The 20,852-nt window shown below is 41.4% G+C and overlaps 1 protein-coding gene across 1 annotated transcript in view; it reads right to left on the bottom strand.

The window, feature by feature from the left end:
- LOC141017052 (adhesion G protein-coupled receptor L2-like) overlaps positions 1 to 7,107 on the bottom strand; it is a 71,447-nt gene extending 64,340 nt beyond the window's left edge. The window contains exons 1-2 of the mRNA XM_073491671.1: positions 7,014 to 7,107; positions 4,443 to 4,452 (exon numbers count right to left, since the gene is read on the bottom strand). Coding sequence (XP_073347772.1) covers positions 4,443 to 4,452; positions 7,014 to 7,107 — 104 coding nt within the window. The remainder of the gene's footprint in view (positions 1 to 4,442; positions 4,453 to 7,013) is intronic.
- Between the last annotated feature and the right edge of the window lie 13,745 nt (positions 7,108 to 20,852).

The following is a 20,852-nucleotide window of genomic DNA, read 5'->3' as shown; positions in this document are numbered from 1 at the left end:
AAAAAAAAAGGTTTGCTCTCCTCTCGAATTCACATATTGGATGGAGACATTTCTTGCTGCTTTTGCTTTACCAAAAACGCACTCAGGAAATCGCTGTTGCAATAAATCTAGGATGACCCCATCAAGGGTGATATTGTATTTCATTTCCTCTGAGTGAAATACTGATCCTGGAGATTCATGTGACTCTGGCTCATTTCAATTCCATGTTCTCTTATGATTCAAAACTTTCCAGGTCCTCAGTTATTATTAAAACAGCGTATTGTTACGCAACGCTATACAGAAATATATCTGGGGCTCTGTGCAGGACCTGAAAAGCTGCATACTGCAGGGGTTGTGGTAAAGTGCTGACAAAATGCATTAGAAATAAAGCAAAAAGAACAATAAATGGGATGATTTATCTGTCTCCATGTGGCACCAAATCTCCAAGAAAGTCCATTCAATCCAGATGATGAACCCCTGCCTTATTTATTGAAATGCTTCCAGTCGGGGCAGAATTTCCATGCAATACTGATATATCAGATTTTTTTTTTATCTTCCTCTCTGCTTGCTCTCGCCACACAGATTGACCAGTCATCTGTGAACCTCCCATGGTTTAGCTGATAATTCATGATCGCCCTGCCATGGACCCGCAGTATTCAATATGAATTATAAAATGGCAAGCCAAGCATATCAATGGATGACAGACTGGATGTGTATGGCCCGGGGCCAGAGAGGAGTTAGAGCACAATGGCTTCTCCATTCAGTCAACCCCAGGACTGGAAATACCAGTGTGGCACGAGGGAGGGTCTTCCATCAGCACAATGTACGGCACTGCTTGAGACAAATGTTGTGCTGAGACGTATTCTTAACCTTTACAACCTTTCCTGGGAGAGACACAAGCATGCTGGTATGTTCAACCAAGGAATATTTCACACTAACAAAAAAATCTCCATTGTACAGTTAGTGTTTTCTAGAGTGGAACAGAAAAAAACAGAACGGATAATTTGTTTTTTAGGAATCCACTGCTTCTCTTTGCATTTCTGTCATGCACAATTCTTGTGTCTACGGACATGATTATTAAAAAAAAACTGCATCCTAATGCGCCTCATTCTCTTACCACGCTGCATCACTACAGGACCTAAACAAACACTGCGCCTTTACTCTGATGCTCTCCCCGTCTCTGCAGATATGAAACAGCTATCCAACACAAACCACTTAATTTCCCTTCTGTGCAATATTCACATTTAAAGGCCGAGGTGGCTGCTCTCCTTTTGGCATTTAAACAGAGCACAAACACAAGAGCTAACTAAAAGTGTTGACACTGACTGCACGACATAATCCCCCCTAAATCTGTCTTTCTTTACTTTAAAGACTGAGATAACAGCTCGCATGCACTCACAGTAGGTATGTGCCTGTGCACTCGCCCCACCTTCGTTGCTGCTCCCCTTGATCTGGTTGTCTTCTTTCATTTCTCTAGACTGGGCGGTCGGAAACATCTAAAACAACTGATACCTGCATGACCTAGTTTTTCTCTCGCAGCGGCGTCATTTCATAGATGCGTTATATAATGGCACAAGGACGTGGAAGAAATGGAGTACAAAGAGTGAGAACAAGAAACAGCAGCGAATTCAGAAAAGTCATGCTGATGTTTTCTCCCCACTGCTATACTTAATTTAAATATCAAAAAGATAAATCTTGATCCTTAAGATTTTTATGCAATCAAAGCCCGTTTTTAAAACTATTTATGGTTGGCATTGAATATATTACACTCCGTACTTGTCTCTCTATGTATCAGATTCTTTCTTAGTTTCCCACGCTAAATTCAAATTGCCCTTAAATGCAGGAAACTGAAATTCACAGGAAAACAAGGCACAAACGAAATCCAGCATTCCTGTTTTTTAGCTAATTGCAGCATTCGTGCCATGAGATCAGATTGTGGATGCTCATGGCGTGACGGAAAAAGACCACTTTTTTACTTATTTACTTTATGTATAGATATTAAAATATTTTGTTTTTTTTGTTGATTCTGTTGGTGCATTTTGGATAAAAAAATGTTTTAGTGCCGTACACCTGACTACAGAGCATCTTCAGTCATAAAAAAAATTGTTTTGATTTTATGACTCATCCAACCCCAGATAAGTCAGAATCCAGTGACAGGCATCGTCCCCATCTCGCTGATGGTCTTAAAATGTGAGTCATGAAGAGGCATCAGTATTACATTGAGACTGTTTCATAACCAGTTAAAAGTTCCTTTTTGACCGAGTAGCAGCTCAAAGAGTGTTTGCTGTCTGCTGTCACCAAATCAACCTGGACTGAAATCTTAATCCTGCATTAATTAACTTTTTCGGGCATTTGGGGACAGCGGAAACAAGTTGTGGACGCAACACTAACAAATCATAATCTGTTAAATTGATATGACAAACTTTGCAAACAGCTGCTAATTTATACATCCAGCAAAATTATCATTCATTTTGAGTCATGGTGTATGTAGCCCAATATTCACTCTCTACCAGCTCTTGAGGGAAATACTATGTTCACTCGGTAGTCTCTGAATTTGGCTCTCTGTCTGCTGGTGCTGAACAGGTAGTACACGATGTCCTTGGAGCTTTTTGTGCTGCTGTAGCTGCAGCCTAAGTCGACCCTCTGAGAGCAGTGGGAGTGACCCAAAACAGACGAGTTGCTACCGAACAGCTAAAAATTAGCTGAAACTCTCTCAGGCTTTGTAAAGCTGAGGAGGAGAGCTGCAGATCCAGGTGATAATTCCATGTAGGTTCATCACTTCGAGCGACCTCTTTCACATTGTTACTATTGATTAAAGCCGCTTTAAAGATTAAAACTTTAACTGAATAATCTATGCCTGACTACGTGCATTAGCTGCAACTCCCCCGTTAGCAGTTAATTCCATCTGATTTTGCTCAAATTGACGAAGTATGTCAAAACAGAAGCTCGGCTGGCGTTCGTTCTTCATACTGGCCGGGAAAGTCAATACCAGGAGAGAGAAAAATCACTCTCTCTTGAGCGACGTCGATGAGGATCTCAAAGCGTGAGGAATGTTTTGGGTGAAAGCGATAACCTGATTATACTCTCTCCTGGTGAGGGACAGGAGGTAATTATCAGGTGGAGTTTTTGTTGCAGCGACTCTGACGGAAACGTAGATCATAAGCGCTGGGATGCTGGCCCTCAGGGCTGGACGGGCTGAAGGTGAGTGGCATGTGATAGAATCAGATATTGTTTTCAGAGGGACACACACACACACACACACACACACACACACACACACACATACACACACACATTCCCTTACTGATGGATGGGCAAATATGCATTCTTAGGCCTGAGAGCCCTCACATCAAGTGAAACCCAAAACCTCGACTTTCTGCATACCAAAGCAGTATTTCTCTTTTAAAAAAATTCAACAGGACTATTCAACTCAGATGAAAAGCCAGGCCAAATCAGAGGGCTATTCTTCAGATGCCTCAGTAAGACTCCTTTATATTATCTAAAATTGCTAATCTACAAAAAAAAAAAAAAAAAATGCTCCCTTCTTGAAAGACTGCTGGAATAGCCTGCTCCATGGCAATCTGTCTTTGTTAACAAATTGTGCACTACAGCCAAACCTAAAATAAAACTGGAGGAGAAACCTACCGTGGAACAAAACACCAAGAGCGAGAAAAAAAACATGAATTGAAAAGGAAAGCCCCCAAAATAATGCGCTTCAACGTCTATCTGTAATCAATGCTTGGCATGCAAGCATATGATTTTGGGTTACTTTATTTCCTGGTACAATGGGACTGAAAGGGGAAAAAATGTAATGATCATCATTAAGCAGACATACCAACATCAGTGGTTTTGATGGGCATGTAACAGACGGGTGTGTTTTGTGACAATACTTGTAATTACAGCCAAATGTACTAATCAAAAGTGAGGGAAAGGAACCAAGAATGAAAGAAGAGCCCTGGGATGTCATTGCACACAATTAAAAAACAGTGACACATTCTATCCCAGTGCAGCGAGTCTGCCGTCGAATCAAGTGCCCTGCTTTTGATGGTTGCAGGTGTACCGGCTGTAGGAAACGATCCGATTTAGGCGCAAATAAAAAAAAAAGCGTCTATTCCCTGCGGCCCCCTGCGCCTCAAAGCACGCTCAATCTGCTCACTGTGGAGAAAAGGTGCAGTTGCGAACATTTAGGGGAAGGTCTCCGTCAGAACCCGCGATTCTGAAACCGAAGAAATGTGTCGCTGAAAGTGTCGATGGCTTTGCCAGGAATTTTCTATGAGTTCGGTACAAAGTGAATGTATCTTCAAGGGTAAAACCGCTGAAGAGAAACTATTAGCACACACTGAAGAATGTGTGCTTATAAATTCAACACATTCTTAAGCTGAATAATAAGTGGCTTCTTGAAGGCTGACCAGAATCAAATTAACACCCCTCTCTGCCACAGAAGCCCGTAACTGGTAACTCACCTTCTGAAGTCTGAAAGCAAAAGAGAAGGAGCAAGAGGCAGCGAAACACTGGACACCTCCACAGTGCAGAGGCCATTGTGTGTTGTATGCAAACGATCCCGGAGCCTGGTGGCTAATAATAGTGATTCAGTGTGTTGCAGCAGGAGAGCAGAATGCTGGAGCGATGTCAACGATCAGTGGTTCTCGGAGAAGCATCACCAGTCATCTTCTCATCTGGAAAAGAAGAGAGGAAAGAGCATAAAAACGGAGGAAAATGGACGATCATTACTGGAGTCATCACAGTCATCACAGCCTCGTGTGTCGTGTTTTTACAGCTTTTTAGGAGAACGACTCGAGCACTTTTCGAGCACTTTCAAGACACATAAACCAAAAGTTTTCCAGACTTTAGAAGCCTTTTATCATCTCGTCTAAATTGTTTCATTAAATGCCATTTATACCCACAGCAATCAGTGTATATTGTCACTCTGTTTATTTTACCAGCTGTTTATATGACCTCTGATTCTGTGCTTTGCTCATGTGTATTTAATGCTGGGTTAGGGTTAACTTAGATGGAGGATGGGTCACGGCCCAGAATAGACCCCATTAACTTTAGCTGCGGATCCGGATAAAAAGATGGAATCGGGAATTGTTTCTGATTTTCTTTAATATTGCAAGGATTTGCGGGGGTTTTGATGATTTCTCAGGGAATAATGCACTCAATGGATCTTGATGAAAAAAACAGGCATATTTAGGTGACTGGTTGGTATGTGATGTATGTAGGTAAGTGCCTTTCTGCTTATTTATTAGAAAACTATTCACAGAACAGCCTCATCTTATATGGACACACATAAGTTCTTCTATGGACACATATTACTGAGATGATACCCATACTTGCTCATCCCTAGTTGACATGAGTGATTATATTGAAAATCAAGCATTTTTGAAGAATTATATGCAAGTTCAAGCATGTTCCTAACCTTGAAAACATATCTGTTAAATTTAAGCATTTTTAAGAAAACTTTCAAGACTTTGCACAGACAATGTTTTTATCTCGGCTCTACTCGTGTGCATGACAATAAAAGATGTTCGTATAACAATGCTCCAGTCAAACACAAATCTGAAAACCACATTCCCGGCTGTTTGATTGATTAGACAAAAGTGTTTTTCAGAAGTTCCGCAGAAACACTAAAACTTTGTTCTCAAATGTTCTTGAGCACACCGACAGGAACACAAAGCAGATAGCATGCCGCACTTCTGCAGCACTCTACAGCGGCGTGTTACAACTCAGTGTTTACACTGCCTCATTCTCCCACTCTTTCCCATTCCACCTTCTCTGTGTACTCCCCGATCCCCCACGGGAGAAAGCTTGTCGCTCCGGCAACACGTTCACACAGGACGCCATTAGAGACACGGCTGCTCTGTGAGTTACTTTTGTCTCCTTCCTTATCGAGGGGAGGCAAAAACAGCCCTTTGTCTGCAAAAGCGGCAAAAGGTTAGAGCCTTACACACCAGACAGATAAGCTGCTTACCAAAGTCAAACACCAAGGAGGGATGTGTTGTGTCATATGTGAAATGCCACACACACACACACATATGCATGCCTGCACAGACATATAATCAAGGACATGCAGACGCGGACACACATGCAGAAAAGGCACACACACACGGACATATCACATCTTGTCTGTTCCCAACATCTCCCCGATGCACACGCACACACACACGTATCAACATCATAAACAGGATTGGTCACTTGGTAGCCGTCGCTATGCAGAGGGGAGTGAATGTTTCCCGTCTCTGAATGCTGCTCCTCCAGAGCCACCCGTCAACCACGCTGATTATTTTATAATGAACCTAAATTTGAGCAGCAGAGCAGTCAGCTCTGATCGCTCTCCGGGCCTCGCTAATGCGCTAGGATATTTTTGGCAACATGAAAAACCCACAAAACATGGCAAGCTTTCACATTAGCACACTGAGTAATAATTTAAGTCACTATTGGATTCATTCTATACATGACCAATGCTGTCGAGGGGGGAAAATAGCTGGAAAGAAAGCCCCAGTGGATCTGCACCTAGCCCGGCTCAGCCTGAGAGTGTTTATTTTCATTTGAGGTCACCCTGGCCGAGCCGAGGAAACACACGAACAGCTAACTTATAATTTATCAGTTAAACTCGGGTGGTTTTTATAGGAATTGAGGTTTTATTTGTCTTCCAGTTGTTTATCTCCCAGTGGCGCCCAACCAGATCAGATAAGACCGAAATGGAGGGTACAAGCTCTCCTGCAACACCAGCAGTCTACTGAGGCTGCTCATGCTCTCAAGTCTTCTAACAGCGCTGCCACCAGTTCAATATTGGGCAGAACACCAAATCTCCAGAGACGCACGTGACCTCTTCCTCAGCCATTTATCTTCTGCAAATATGAGGCCTGGGGCCATGGGGTAACCATAATGGTGGTTGACAGGAGGAGATTGGAAACTGTTGGGGGGACATCCCCCTGCCCTTCAGGCCTGCTGAGCCCGCTGAGCCACTCAGCCCCTCCAGACACCAGGGGGCGAGAGCCTGTCGGGCCTCGCGGATGCAGACTTGCCCTCACCACCCCGGGGTTCTTTCTCCCGATCAGCCGTCGCCCCGCTGGGTAACATGTCTCCTTTCTCCCTTAAGCTGGTGGAGGACACAGCCATGCTCATCTTCCTAAAAAACTGTTTTGTTTGGTGGGATTTCTGCACTGAATCGGTCCGGACTTGAGATAAAAGGATTAGGCGATTAACATTAAGATGCTTTACACAAGCGCTGACAGACGTATCATAATTTCACATCAGGGGACAGTGGGGGGGGATGATGGTTGTGGGGGGCTAAGATGTTCTCGAGCAGAAAATGATTTTAAGAGGTAAGTGAGGCATCGTTAGCCCCTCAGAGATTGTGCTGAGGAATTAGTTACCCCTCCCCAAGCCTGGGAATTGAGGTTACTTGTTTCTCGGCCAGCAAATTCCACATAATGATCATCATGTTCCACCGAGGCAGATATTTAAAAAAAGGTACACAGTTATGACTAACTGTCACCACCTACACTAAATCTAATGAGCTCAAATACACCAGCAGACCACTGGCTGCATAAAAGTTATTCATTTTGATCAGCGCCTTGAGCTCCTCTGCCTAAAAAATTACACATATATATATTCCCTCAGGTTTTTCCTTCCATATTAACAGTATATATTTCTGGGTACAGGACCAAAAAAAATTCCAGCATTGAAATGAAAAATGATATGCAAACATCCAGGACATCTGTTTTTCTTTTGTCTCTATACATACACAGTGGAAACCCAAGGAGGGAAATCTATCATCAGTTAAGATAATGGAGGAAATCACAGTCCACAGCCAATTTTTCACATCAGCCTGATAGAAATAATAAGCAAGCGTTTAAAAGAGGACGGCGAGCAATTAAAACATAATTAAAATAAATGGATAGATGGAGACAGCCCACATGTCTTAACATGAAACACAAGGCTGCGTGCAACAGCCGGCTGAATGAATGTGAGTCTGCTTTGACAAAGCTTGTGTCTGCCTCACTCAAGCTGGAGAGGCGTCCAATGAAAGAGAGAGTGAGAGAAGGAGGGAGGAGGGAGGAGTGGGGGGGAGTTTGAGAGTTTCTAAGCCGGGAGGGACTAAATAGATGGGAGAGGGAGAGCAGAGGAGGAGAAGAATGGAAGGGGGAGAAAGGAAGGGGCGGTGGGGTCACTGCGGAGGATTGACAGCCTGTGAGTATGGCCTGACCTCGTGGGTTCGCCTCCAAGTTTTCTCCACAGGCTTAGAGAAGACAAAAATAAAGCCCAGGAATGTTAATTTATTTTCAATTGTCAACGCCGAGGAGGGACAGATAAAGAGCGCATACATACATATCAAGTAAGACTGGAACAAAACTAATGCGCAAGTCCAAGTGTAAGCTGAAAACCTACAAGTGAAATAGAGATGTGGCTCTGTTGAGCTGCATCTCGCCAACACAATGATTCGTCTTCCACTCTTTGAATAACTACTAATTTGGAGAACTTTCGGCTCCGCCCCCATGCCCTACATTCAGGACAAAAAAAGACGCACATGTGAGAGGGGAATTTCAAACATCAGAAAATGGTTGATGGGCTAGAAGTGGGAGACGGGAACTACAGGAACTAAGAAAACACAGCCTCCAGACACTTTTTTTTCCCCCTGTCTTCGGTGCACCCTGATGTTCCCAAGAAACTCTTTTGTCATGACAGTCCTGTCAGGGCTGCGCTTTCAACCCCTGCAGGGACATGATGTCATTTCCTTGGCTCCACCAGTGATGTAGAGAACTTGCCATCAACTGCCAGACAGAGATGGGCCGACACCAAGCGCAGTCTGCACAAGCACGGAGCTGATAATATACAGTATACACTAGTCTGATAAACAGGTTGTAAACTGCAACTTACAACCCGTGCAACACACTAAAACAACAAGGACTTCTTAAATGTGTCTTGAGAAGAGCTGAAGGGGATTTCAGAATATTAAATCACTTTACTGTAATGCAGCCTTTAAAACCAGGACAACACAAAATTTATGCCATATCATGATATTTAAATATCCAAAATCTAAGACGATTACGATATAATATTGACATAAAGTCTGAGGCACTCAAGAGGGTAATGAGTTAAAAATCCTTTAATTAATCATGGCTGTTGAATCACAGCAACAGTAAAAACACGCCTATGCATTTCAGCCATTAAGGCCTTTATCAGGGCAGTACAAAATGGCTACCTTCGGGCTCTTCCAGTTATAGGTTAACAGGCAGTCACATGATCAGTATGAGCAGGTTGGTAGTAACATAATTACAATTACAATTAAAATAATTCGACATAAAAATGTTGTTGCATTTTATGTATTATTTTGTTTTTTCATTCTTTAAATGTCACCAGAATGCAGGAATCCTTGAATCTCTCATTTTTGAAGGGAAGGACCCCCAGAACCCTGCTTTGGTTTCGAAATCCTCCCTATTTTTGAGACCTCAAGCTTGGCAATTATGGCAAAATGAGTATATATATAAAGAGGTTTTGGACTATTGGTCAGACAAAAAAAAAAAAAAAATTGGGAAAATGTGTGTGTGATTCTTTGAGAAAGGGTTTAAGATCAACAAAAACCCCAAAAAAAACTCTTCATCCCAAGTTCCTACGAGTCTGTTCGTGCTATTTATTCATCATCATACACAGCCTGGTTCAGTGCCTATAAATAATTGATATGTCAACAGGTGTTTTTTTTTTATGATGATAGATCACAGAACTTCTTACATCGTCTCTGTTTGGGTCTGGGTCACACTGAGATCCTGTAACATCTAAATATGCAAAACTCTAATTCAAGGCACATAAATTGCGGCTTTTATGTCTTGTTTTGTTTTGGGGATAAATGGCTCTGGATTAAAAGGAGAGATCTAACAGAAAAGAAAAAAAAAAAAGATCTTCAGCGCAACTCAAAAAAGCCCAAACAGAAAACCTCTGAAAGGTGCAACGCTTCACTATTTTATTGAGAGAGGACAACAGTTGGTGTGTTCAGCGGCTCTTGGCCAAATGATTGAGGCAGCAGATAAGATAGAGTGCCAGCGGGCAGATGGACATGGTGAAACAGAGAGGGGTGAGCAAAGAAGCTTAGTAAAGTGAAAGAGAACAAAGAAGACCCAGACTGAACAACCAGGTTAGTGTCAGGCGAAATGAAGAGAGGGTGGTGTGTCGGTGTTCAAAAAAAGGAGCTGCAGAGGAGCAGACAGTTGCAGAAAGAGGGTAAGAGCGGATGTTTCTGTCGATGTTTGTAGTAGGAATCGCACGGAAATAATGAAACATGGCCAAAAGACTCTTTACTATCATCTCTGTCTACTTCACCTTTCAATAGCAATTCTGACTTAGAGGCTGTAACGTACTACTCATTATCGATTAATCTTTCATTTATCAATACAATTCAATCCATGTGCTATTTGAAAATATACACTTTAGTACCATGAAAGGTTAACAGAACTAGAAAATATTCACATTCAGGAAGCTAATTTTGCTTTAAAAAAACAAAAAACAAAATGGTAATCTTGACATTTGAGCCACATTCTTGTTGCAGAAATCTTTCATGGTAATACTCCTTTTTAAGATTCTCTGCCTGAACATCTTGTGCAGGCTGCGTTGGCTTGTTGAGACCAAAATGTGTGAGAAAGAGATGTTTGTTTGCCATTCAAGTGAATAGGCTGACCTCTGAGCAGTTGGTTAAGCAGCAGGGTCACCAGAGAAGAGCAAAGACGCTGACATGGAAAAAGAGAGGTTGCTCCTTTTCAATCAGTCTCTTCATAAATGTACCAATAGCCTCACTTCTCACCTCCTCCACACATGAATCTAGCACTCCCTGCCTGCTCTTTATCCACACAAACACACCCACACACACACTGCTCACCTCCAGCTCGCTCCAATGCTACAGCTTTTACAACGGAAACCAGGATTGGCCCGGCAGCATCACCCCTCATTTGTACGTGAGCATGACACACACACACACTACAAATTCATTCACTCCTTCAGCACGTTTCCAGCAGATGATGTGTTGATGTTCACACCTTCTGGGGGGAAAATACACTGACACCACGTTAAAATTTTTACACACTGTAGCCCCATTCAGGCTGGATTAGTTTTCAGCAAAGTGTACGTGAAGTAACTGCTAATACATAACATCTGTGATGTTACCAAACAAAAAGCAGGGGAGGAGAGATCTGTGTAATCAGTCTCCAGTGTTACAGAGCTCCATTCATGTGCTGCCATCGCACCAAAAACGCATCTCAATAATCAAACATAATTTCCGCAAACTGACAGCAACTTGTTTAAATAATGACAAAACCGTGATGGAGAGGAAATGTTGCATCTGGAGAATCCGAGAGCTGGAGGAGTGTGCCGAGCGAGCACAGTCCCTCTCTCCCCCCCAGAAAAAATGACACATTATTTGCAAACTATCTCAGGGGTTGTCATTTCGGAGGGGACTCGCTCAGGTTTTATCTGAGGTTATTTCTGCCTGGAGATCCCAGATTTGGCCAGCCACTAAAATCCGCCCAAGTTACTGACATGCAAGATTCATGCGGGACGAAAAAATTTACAGACATGCTCTATTTTCGATTACATTTCCCCACCTCCACCCCCCGTAAAACTAATCCCATCCAAAAGGGGCTTATGACAAAGTGGTGTAATGACAAAGTGTCATTTTTGTTGCCAAAAGCGAAGAGCAGTTAGTTTTCCAAACACTATTAATCCTCGAGGGGAGCAAGTGGTTGGCGGTGTAGCCAAAAAAAATACATTTTGAATTGTTTGCGAAGGCGTGCATTTGGTTTCAGGAGTGGTGAGGAGACACACGAAGAGGTGATATTTCCTGTATTTACATATTTATATCCATTGAGCAATTAATACATATTATTAAAACTGGTTATTGAGCTTTCCAAATTAATGGTAGTCTCATAAAAATTGTAAATTGTATTCATGCCAGCATTATTTAAATCATTTAGTTTCAGTTATAGAAACCACACTTGAGCTGAAACAGTAAGTTAACAAAAATGGAACTCAGAAGAGCGCATACCTCCGCAGAAACCCAACAGTACCCTTTAATTTAATCAGGCCTAAAGCATATATTAACACACCAGATCTGGATCCACACCAAAATTGTACACACTCGTAGACACCAACCACCAAACTATGCCTGATTTTTTTCATCAGGATCCATGAGATTAATGTCAAAAAACACCTCGCAATGTTAAAGAAAGTGAGAAAAAGATCTTGTATTCGCACCAAAAGTTAATGAGATCTATTCTGGACCGAGACCCATCCTCCATCCAAGTTTCATGGAAATCCGTTTGGTATTTTTTTTGAGTGGCTTATGAAATTCAAATGATACTGAACACAAACAAAACTTCTAAAATGTGAAAAAAGTTGCTCCCACTCGAGTTTGGATAAAACTCTTGCAACACCTACGACAAATAGCTCAGATCTGCCAACATCTGACTGTTTCCTGCTTGTATCTCAGCCACACAGCTGTTAGATCCATGTCTGTGAGACTTTGTTCTTATCTGAAGAACCTAAACTGTTAACCAGACATTTTACATCACTCAAACAAGCTGCTTGCTGTCTCTCTCCCGACATCGACATTTACACTTCATGCTCAATGCATTTTCATCCTGATTGTAGCAGCTATTTAAAGTTATGTGGCTTCTGTCGACTGGAAACAATCTAATGTTTTTCCACGATGGCTTGCCTCACATACACGGGTACATCCATCCTCCCGGTTTCATCACCTTCCTGCAGTGGATTCATTGTAAAGTTTTAAGTTTTGTCAGACCTCGAGCACATTTTTGTCCAGAATCCAGTCTGCTTTGCATTACCTATGCATGGCCAGCACATGGGCTGCATTCTAACTGTGGACGGTATGTGTGGTCTCTATTCATTCAGTGTCTTGAGTGACTGACATGCATTAATTTGCCTTAATTCAGAGCTGTAGTGTGCACTCCGAAGCAGAGTGACAATACTGAATTTATATAAAACACACACGTCACAGTTACAAAGGCACAAAGCACTTCAGCTGAATCATGATAGTGACAAGAATATTTTTATCTGACATAAAAATACATTCACAGCTCAACAATACGCCTCTAAAATGAGTATAAGGTTGAGTTAAGCTCTTTTCAAACCTTCATCTAGTTAGGATTTATTGCAGGGCTAATGTATTAAATTGCATTCATTTTAGTTTGAGGTGTACCGGTTTCCAGGCGACTGTGAATCGTGATATCTTAAACACAAAATAGTTTAAAATGATCTAATTATCTGGAGCTGAATTAAGATGTTGATTAAACAAACAACAGAACAAAAAACTATTTTGATTATAAGTTCATTGTTACGTTTTTATAAAGGAAAATGCCAAACTGTTGTTAGTCTCTTTAAACTGAATATTTTCCAGTTGGTCAGACAAAGCAGGCTATTTGAAGATGTTATAGTGGATACTGGGGAATTGTGATTTTTTCAATGATTTGTAAAACATTGTGGACCAAACGATTAAAAAGTGTAGTGGGAAAAGAACAGTCACTAATGATTAAAGCAATCATCAGCTGCAGCCCATAAAATGCTAAAATGTGTTAAAATGGTCTATCTGATATTGCCGTGTTGGTGTTGTTGTTGGGTTAGGGAATATACTTTCATACAGTTCACTTATTATTTTTACACTAAGTTCACTTTCCATGTTTTTGCAATTTTCTGTTGCTGTTTGGTTAGGGTTAGGGAACCTAAATGCTTGGTTAGATTCAGGGAACTAAAATATTTAGGCAACAAAAACACTTGGTTAGATTTAGGAAACTTAAATACTTGGTTAAGTTTAGGGAACTAAAAAACGTGGTTAGATTTAGGGAACTAAAATAGTTGGTTAGATTCAGGGGACTAAAAAAATTTGGGAACTGAAATACTTGGTTAGATTTAGGGAACTAGAAGTTTAAGGAAACTTGACTACTTGGTTAGGTTAAGGAAACTTAAATACTTGGTTAGATTTAGGGAACTAAACGATTTAAAGAAATAGAAGATTAAGGAAGCTTAAATACTTGGTTAGGTTTAGGGAACTGAAATATTTGGTTAAGTCTAGGGAACTAAAAGGTTTTGTCAACAAATATACTCGGTTAGGTTTAGGAAAACATGGTTTGAGTTGAAATAACACCCTTTCACAATGTTAAACACGTGTTTGAATGGATAATTTCTCCAATAAGCACTTTTTCCACTCTTCTTACCCCAGTCGCTAAGCTATGACATTCCTAAAACATGGCTGGTCAGTTTAATGAAGGTCCTGGAACAACAACATTTGCTTTGGCGTGCTGCGAACAACACCAACAGGGACAAATCAGATCGTGTGTGCTATGATATCATGTGTTTCATCAGGCCAAACTCTTTACACATGTAAAACCAAGACTTCTGTGACTCGTCCTCTTTGTTCTTAACGAGAACTTGATAGAATTTGTTCATTTGGACCACACAGTATTGCAGTGTTCTTCAATGCTGGTCCTCAGGCCCCCTGCCCTGCATGTTTTAGATGATTCCCTGCCGCAACACACCTGATTCAAATGATCAGCTCGTCATTGAGCTCTGCTGAAGCCTGATAACGACCCATTCATTTGAATCAGGTATGTTGGAGCAGGACCAAGACTGAAGGACACTGCAATATTGTAAAATGGTATCACAATATGCCACAATAGACTTCACTGAAGTCAATATGATAAAATTGATTTTTTTTTCACCAACACAATACACGACAAACACATGTAAAATACTATAGAACTAGGGTCAATCATGCCAAACACCTTTAAAGCCATACAGATCAATATGGTGGAGCTCTGGGGCATCAGTAAGTCTTTCCGTGGGGACTTGGCCTGGGAACAGAGGGGTTGCTGGTTCAAGTCCAGCATGAACCTTTCAATCAGTATGCAGTGTGGACTGGTAGCTGGAGAGCAGCCAGCTCACCTCCTGGCAAGGCAGCACACCCCTAACTGCTCGGGGCGCCTGACTTCATGGAGGCCCCCTCGATATGGCATCTCTCCATACAATGATGCATGTGTATAGGTCCTGTTTGTGCACGAGTGTATTTTGGGTTTGTGTGTGTGTGTGTGTGTGTGTGTGTGTGTGTGTGTGTGTGTGTGTGTGTGTGTGTGTGTGTGTGTGTGTGTGTGTGTGTGTGTAAAATAACAAGAGTGGAAAATATTGAATTCCCCCTGGGGGGATTAATAAAGAATGTCTTCTTCTATAGAGAGTGAAAACGTATTAGTATGTAAATATCAAGATCCTGACAAGAGGTAGGTATGACTACAGCATCTACAAGTCCTGAAGGGCATAATTTTCTAGGAGAGGTAAATTATGCACTTCTTGCTGTGTGAGAGCTGAATGAGGTGGAAATCGACTCCACACTTCCCCTACATGTTAAATGATGTTTAGATCTGGTGACGGGGGAAAACCAGACCAGGAATCTGATTTAATTCGTGAAACCACCACAAAACACAGCGCAGCTACTGGAGTCCTGTAAAATTGCCTCATATACCTTGGCCATTACACAACAGTGCAAAGTAATTGTCGGTCCTAATGAGTCCCGTGAGACGGCTGCCTATGCTATTATAGACCAACAGTTGACAGCGGACATATTCTAGCTTTCTCTGCAGGTAAACTCAACTCAAGAATGCAGGAAAAGGGTGCAAGAAATGTTTAACATTGTCTTATTTCTCTTCTTACACCGGGTAACCTACTGAATGCCTCCCTGCCTCTCTCTGCTCTTCATGTCCACCAGATGCCCTCAAACTTACCCTCCTTCCCTGATCACCTGACCTTCCCCGCCCCACCTGCTCACCTGTCCTCATTTTCCTCATCCGTCCTCCAGCTATTTAACCATCCTATTTTCATTCACGCCTTGTCACTTCACCCTGGCCACTATATTGTTTTCTTGTCCTTTTTTGCTTTCCAGCTACTGCCACCTGAACCTGAATTTTAACCTTTCACATACAGAATCTTAAGTCTTTCACTACCAATAAATCACTTGAATCATCCTGCTGCTTCCTCTGGGCAGTGCCCGCTTTCTTAAAGGCAATGTATTTAGCTCGAGATGTTTAACAGATGAGGTCTGTTTTATTGTGTTTACTAGCTATCCCAGTAGGTGTCTTTGTATCTACATTTTTTAATTGCTGTAAAAACAACATATTAAACATTATTTTTCACAGATGTTTTGATTGCCAAATGATTTAATGATTAGTGGGAACGATCAGTTTTTGCATCACAATTTTATATACACGCCTGAAAAACAAGATCTGTAGGTCAGGGCACCTTATAGTGAACATGCTGGCAAACAGTGGCCTCCACATCCAGCACACACAGAGCAATACTAGCACTAATTTGCAGTTGTGTTTCAGCCAGCTGATGAGTATTAGTCAGATATTCACTCTCCTTTTAACTCTGTTTTTGGTCTCTACCAACTCCCGGATGAAATATGTGTCTCCACAGATATCTCTGTGTTCACCTGCTATTTGCTAACGTTGTCTGCATGTCATTAGCAGGTAGTGTAGTAAGTTTCTAAAGCGCTGTCACTGAAAGTAGCTGCCTGCTGCTGCCAAAAGTCCTGCCATGACTGAATTTGTGGCGTGTAACACCAAACCATTTGCTAAAAAGGCGCTAAAAGGCTGTATCACCGGGAGTGACCAATTTGACATTGCATGTAGTCGTTTGAACCACTGGAAGGTCTGGTGACATTTTTTACTCCACAAAAAATTTCTGGAGCTTCACAGCAAAACAGCGTTGCACAACACAGCTCGTCTCCAGAAGCCCCCGATGCCTAATTCAGTTGAAAAATGTTATTTTCACCTTTTCAGTGCAGTCTAGATTGTGCACCCTCTTCAGATTGGGCGCGTGCAAACACTTTTAGCTTAGCAGCAAAGATTTTGGCTTTAAAAAGGGTGTTATATAATGTTTGTTTTTTTCTTAAATCCATTTGGGATCTTGGGGCTTCTGTAGACTTATTAGACGAATTAAGCTGGATGAGCTGTATAGAGCCATTTTATGTTTACTTTTCAGATGTTTTTTTCAGTTGTTCGGTTGTTTAGGATGCAATGCTGCAACAGAAATGTTTATCTACTCACCCACTTTCCGTCAGTGAGTAGATAATGACTCAATTTTCCTTTTTGGGTAAACTTATCCTTTAGTGAGTGCAGCTTCAGTTGTAATTTTGTCCAACTATTTTATGAAACCAATGTTTTTGTTTAGTCCTCATATGAAAAATTAAACACTAACCACCACTGCTGCCATCAATTTTGTGTACTGATTCCAATTCCACCTTAATTATTTTGTGGATGATACATCTGCAATTCAGGCACTAACGTCTTGCTGGAACTGGTGGCTGCATCAGTTCAGTTTAAAAAGCAGTGATTATCCTCTTTTGAAGCGGACACATAACCGACAATTTAGTTAAATTTTCGATTAAAGAAAGAGTGAAAGAGAAAATAAGGCACGCCTGATGACATGTTGATAGTGGCAGTTAATGTTAGTGTGTGTACGCTGATTTTGGAATAAGGGGATATTAAAATTACTCTATGAATGAAAAACAGCCTTTATGGAAGTATTCTGGGCTTTTCATAATCGCAGAAAACTCTCCAAGACCCTGGAGGAACTATCTTGGACACAAACCCTGATTATTTTTGACTTAAAATTCGTGAAAACATTATTAAATATGCTTAATAATCTTGAATGAAAACATGATTGTGCGGGCCTGTTCAAATCAAATAGCATTTATTAGAGGCAGATTATTCTCAATTACTGCTCTAATGAGAAGAAATCCTTTGTAGCGATGCAGTATTTCACCAAGGCGTAAAATATCAAGTTATTATCTGTTAGCCATATTGCCCAGCTCTACCATTTGGCTGTATTGAGTTGGAAATGAGCCATGGACTTAATATGCATGTATGCGCTGTAGGCCTGGATGGGTTTCGTGCTTGTTTTCAATTCAAAGTCGATTTCTTTCAGTATTGGTTTCTATTAATTTGTCCACCCACTCTGTCTGTTCCTTTGGAAACGAAGAGCACAGCCACCAATCTGCAGCGTTTCCAGTGGGAAATGGGAACTGGTTGGACTTGTTTGTCTTGTTGCATTGTACATAATCACTTTCTTGTTCTCTTCCTGTCTTCGCCGTGACAGTCTCAGGGTTATTACTGAAGATTTACTGACCCGATTCTGCTGGTAACCACTTAATTTTCATTTTGAAAGATGGACACTGCAGGTTTACTGTTGGGCTTAAAATGTCTCTTCCTCTAGAGCAGTTAGACTCATGTCTGCTGGTTAAAATGAGGCTGAACATGTGTTTTTGTCAGGGACTATTCGCAGACACAACAAGTCAGAATGGGCAAAAATACAACATAATCACACAACATAACCTCTAAACAACTAGATAAGTCTCAACAAATTTGAGTCCAATCTTGGACTGCAGCATTGGCCAGACTCCATGTTTTAAATGCACAAAATCTGTGAGATTTGGACAAAAGACAGGCTGTTTACAGGGCCAAACGTAGCAATTTCTCACTGAGAAACTTCAGCATCTCTAAATCAATGTTAAAATGGAACCTAAAATGAAGCTCAAACAACAATACGGCTGAATTTCTGCATGCCAAATTGTACGCTTTACCAGTATTTCCATGAGTTTGTTCTGCTCGGCCTATTGTGATGCAAACAAGAGGGCCATACGAGTGCAGAGAGAGTGAATTGGAACAATGCTTAAAGTGCGAGCTATAAGAATCTGGACAGCTGTCAGGGTGCATGGGTGTACATTTAGCGGTAAGGCAGTGATTTCACTCAAATGTAGCTGTGTGTTTACGTTCAGGCAGTCGTTCTTTGTTTGCAGCACGTTTCACAGTTTTTCAGTCAGGGTCGAAGCTCCATTTATAAGCAAAGTATCTCTTGTGGCTGCGCTGTTTTTTTCTCCAAAAAATGTTCTGAAATATTGTTTGTGCTGCCTTGGACCAAGGATATAACAATAATAAGACTTATTCCCCTCAAAAAAAAAAGGGGCACTTGAACTATGAATGCACTGCATTATCTGGCCAGTTAACTGTCTTGACCAGGGTTGCATTTATACATGAATCTGTTGGTCATTTTTATGATTAATCAAATAACCTTGAAGTCTTTTGAACAGAAAGAGAAAAAGCCACAAAAAGAAAAGTTTACAGAATCCTCTTATTGCTTGATTTGTCCGACCAACAGTCAAAACCCCGAAGATATTCAGGCTCCAGGATGTCAAACAAAGAAAAGCAAAGAATCCGCCTAGAAGTCAGAGAATGGATGCTCAAAGTTTTAACTGGAAAAATTGACTGAAACAGTTGTCAAAATGGCTGCGGATTCATTTTCTTTTGACCGACCACTCAATTAATAAACTAACCATTTCCGCTCTGGGGGCAACAAATATTAAATGTCCACTCGAACTCCAAAAAATAACTTTGAAGCAATGCAACCGCTTTACATCCCAGCCCGAGCCTCCTTCTGCTAACAAAACTACCTAACTTGAAACATTTGTCTCTACAAAATAAAATAGCAGCACCAGAGAGCACTGTGTGTACTCCCATACAATCCAACAAACATAAGCAACAAATACACAGCCGCCATACCGCTCCTCAATGCTTCAAAAACAGAGAAAAGGCTTCTGTAGATGCAACGCTTTCCTCTGCTGCCAAGTTTCACTTGTGCTGTGGCTTAGCCCAACACTAGTGTAAAGGATGCATGCTTCTTTTATTTTATTTTCAGCCCCCTGCCTCCGTTTTTTTTTTCTTCCTTCTCCTCCAGTACATCATTCTTTTGGGTGTTTGTGCGGTGTCCCTTAGTTACAGGATAAGAGACCCAGCAGCTCAGAGAGTTAAAAGCCTGCCCTGTCCCACTCATACGAACAAGACCATCAATAATTCACCCTCATCGGGAAGCATTATCTAACAGCCTTATGAAAATTTAAAGATTGTGGGTGACAACACGGAACCATGAAGAAAGTGCCCCGTAAGAGGACACTCCAGGTGACAACAATGTATGTTTAAGTGAAGGCGGACGAAGACTTGGCTGCAACGCCGTGCCAGGCGGCCCTGTGCAGCTGAATTAACCGTTACGCGTAAAAGACAGACGCCTGGCCGAATTAAGGCAAAGTCAAGCAGAAGAGCTCCCCTCACCTCCTCCAGCACAGGGGTGGAAGCATTTGCTCGGCTGTATTAACGCCCAGGCTCATTCTCATTGACAGTGAAATCCCTCTAAGCCTAGATCAATTACATCCAGCTCTGCTGTAATTAAAATGTCCTAACAAAGGTCTTAGGAGCACAGCACAGAGACCTACCCATTGAAAATAAGCTCAGTCCAAATTATTGCACCGTCTCCTAGAAAATAGTTAAAGATTAGATTCAGGCTTTCCTTGCTGAAAAAAAAAGTGTCCATGCATGGCTGTTTGTGCTCCAAATAAGTCTTTTTCATCCCTTAATAAGGTCAAGTAATGATTTAAGATAACGTGTAACCTACACGAGTTCACATGAAGCCCAATTATGCTGCAATATTTTTAATCAATGCAAGCACATTAAATAAAAATATTCATTAATCAAGGGTACAAAAAAGGAGCCCATGCTTGTTTTTGTAGGCCCAACTAACAAGAAAACTAATTATTTGTTCTTTAAAGTTCATCTGATGCCTGACTATGCTCTGCCGAGGGATGACATAATGCTTATGAGTCTCCTAATTAAAACTCAGCAGTGGAGTGATTAGCAATCACAACTCCACTCTTCAAATATCAAGATCTGATTTGCTTGGCTGATCAACAACAAGGTTCCTTCTCTCGCTGCATCTCACAGAGCCTGCAGTCTCTCTCTCTCTCTCTCTCTATGTCTCTCTCTATGTCTCTC

The sequence above is a fragment of the Pagrus major genome, chromosome 21 (genome assembly GCF_040436345.1).
Source record: "Pagrus major chromosome 21, Pma_NU_1.0".
NCBI classification, from domain to species: domain Eukaryota; kingdom Metazoa; phylum Chordata; class Actinopteri; order Spariformes; family Sparidae; genus Pagrus; species Pagrus major.
This window is presented reverse-complemented; position numbering and strand designations above follow the sequence as displayed.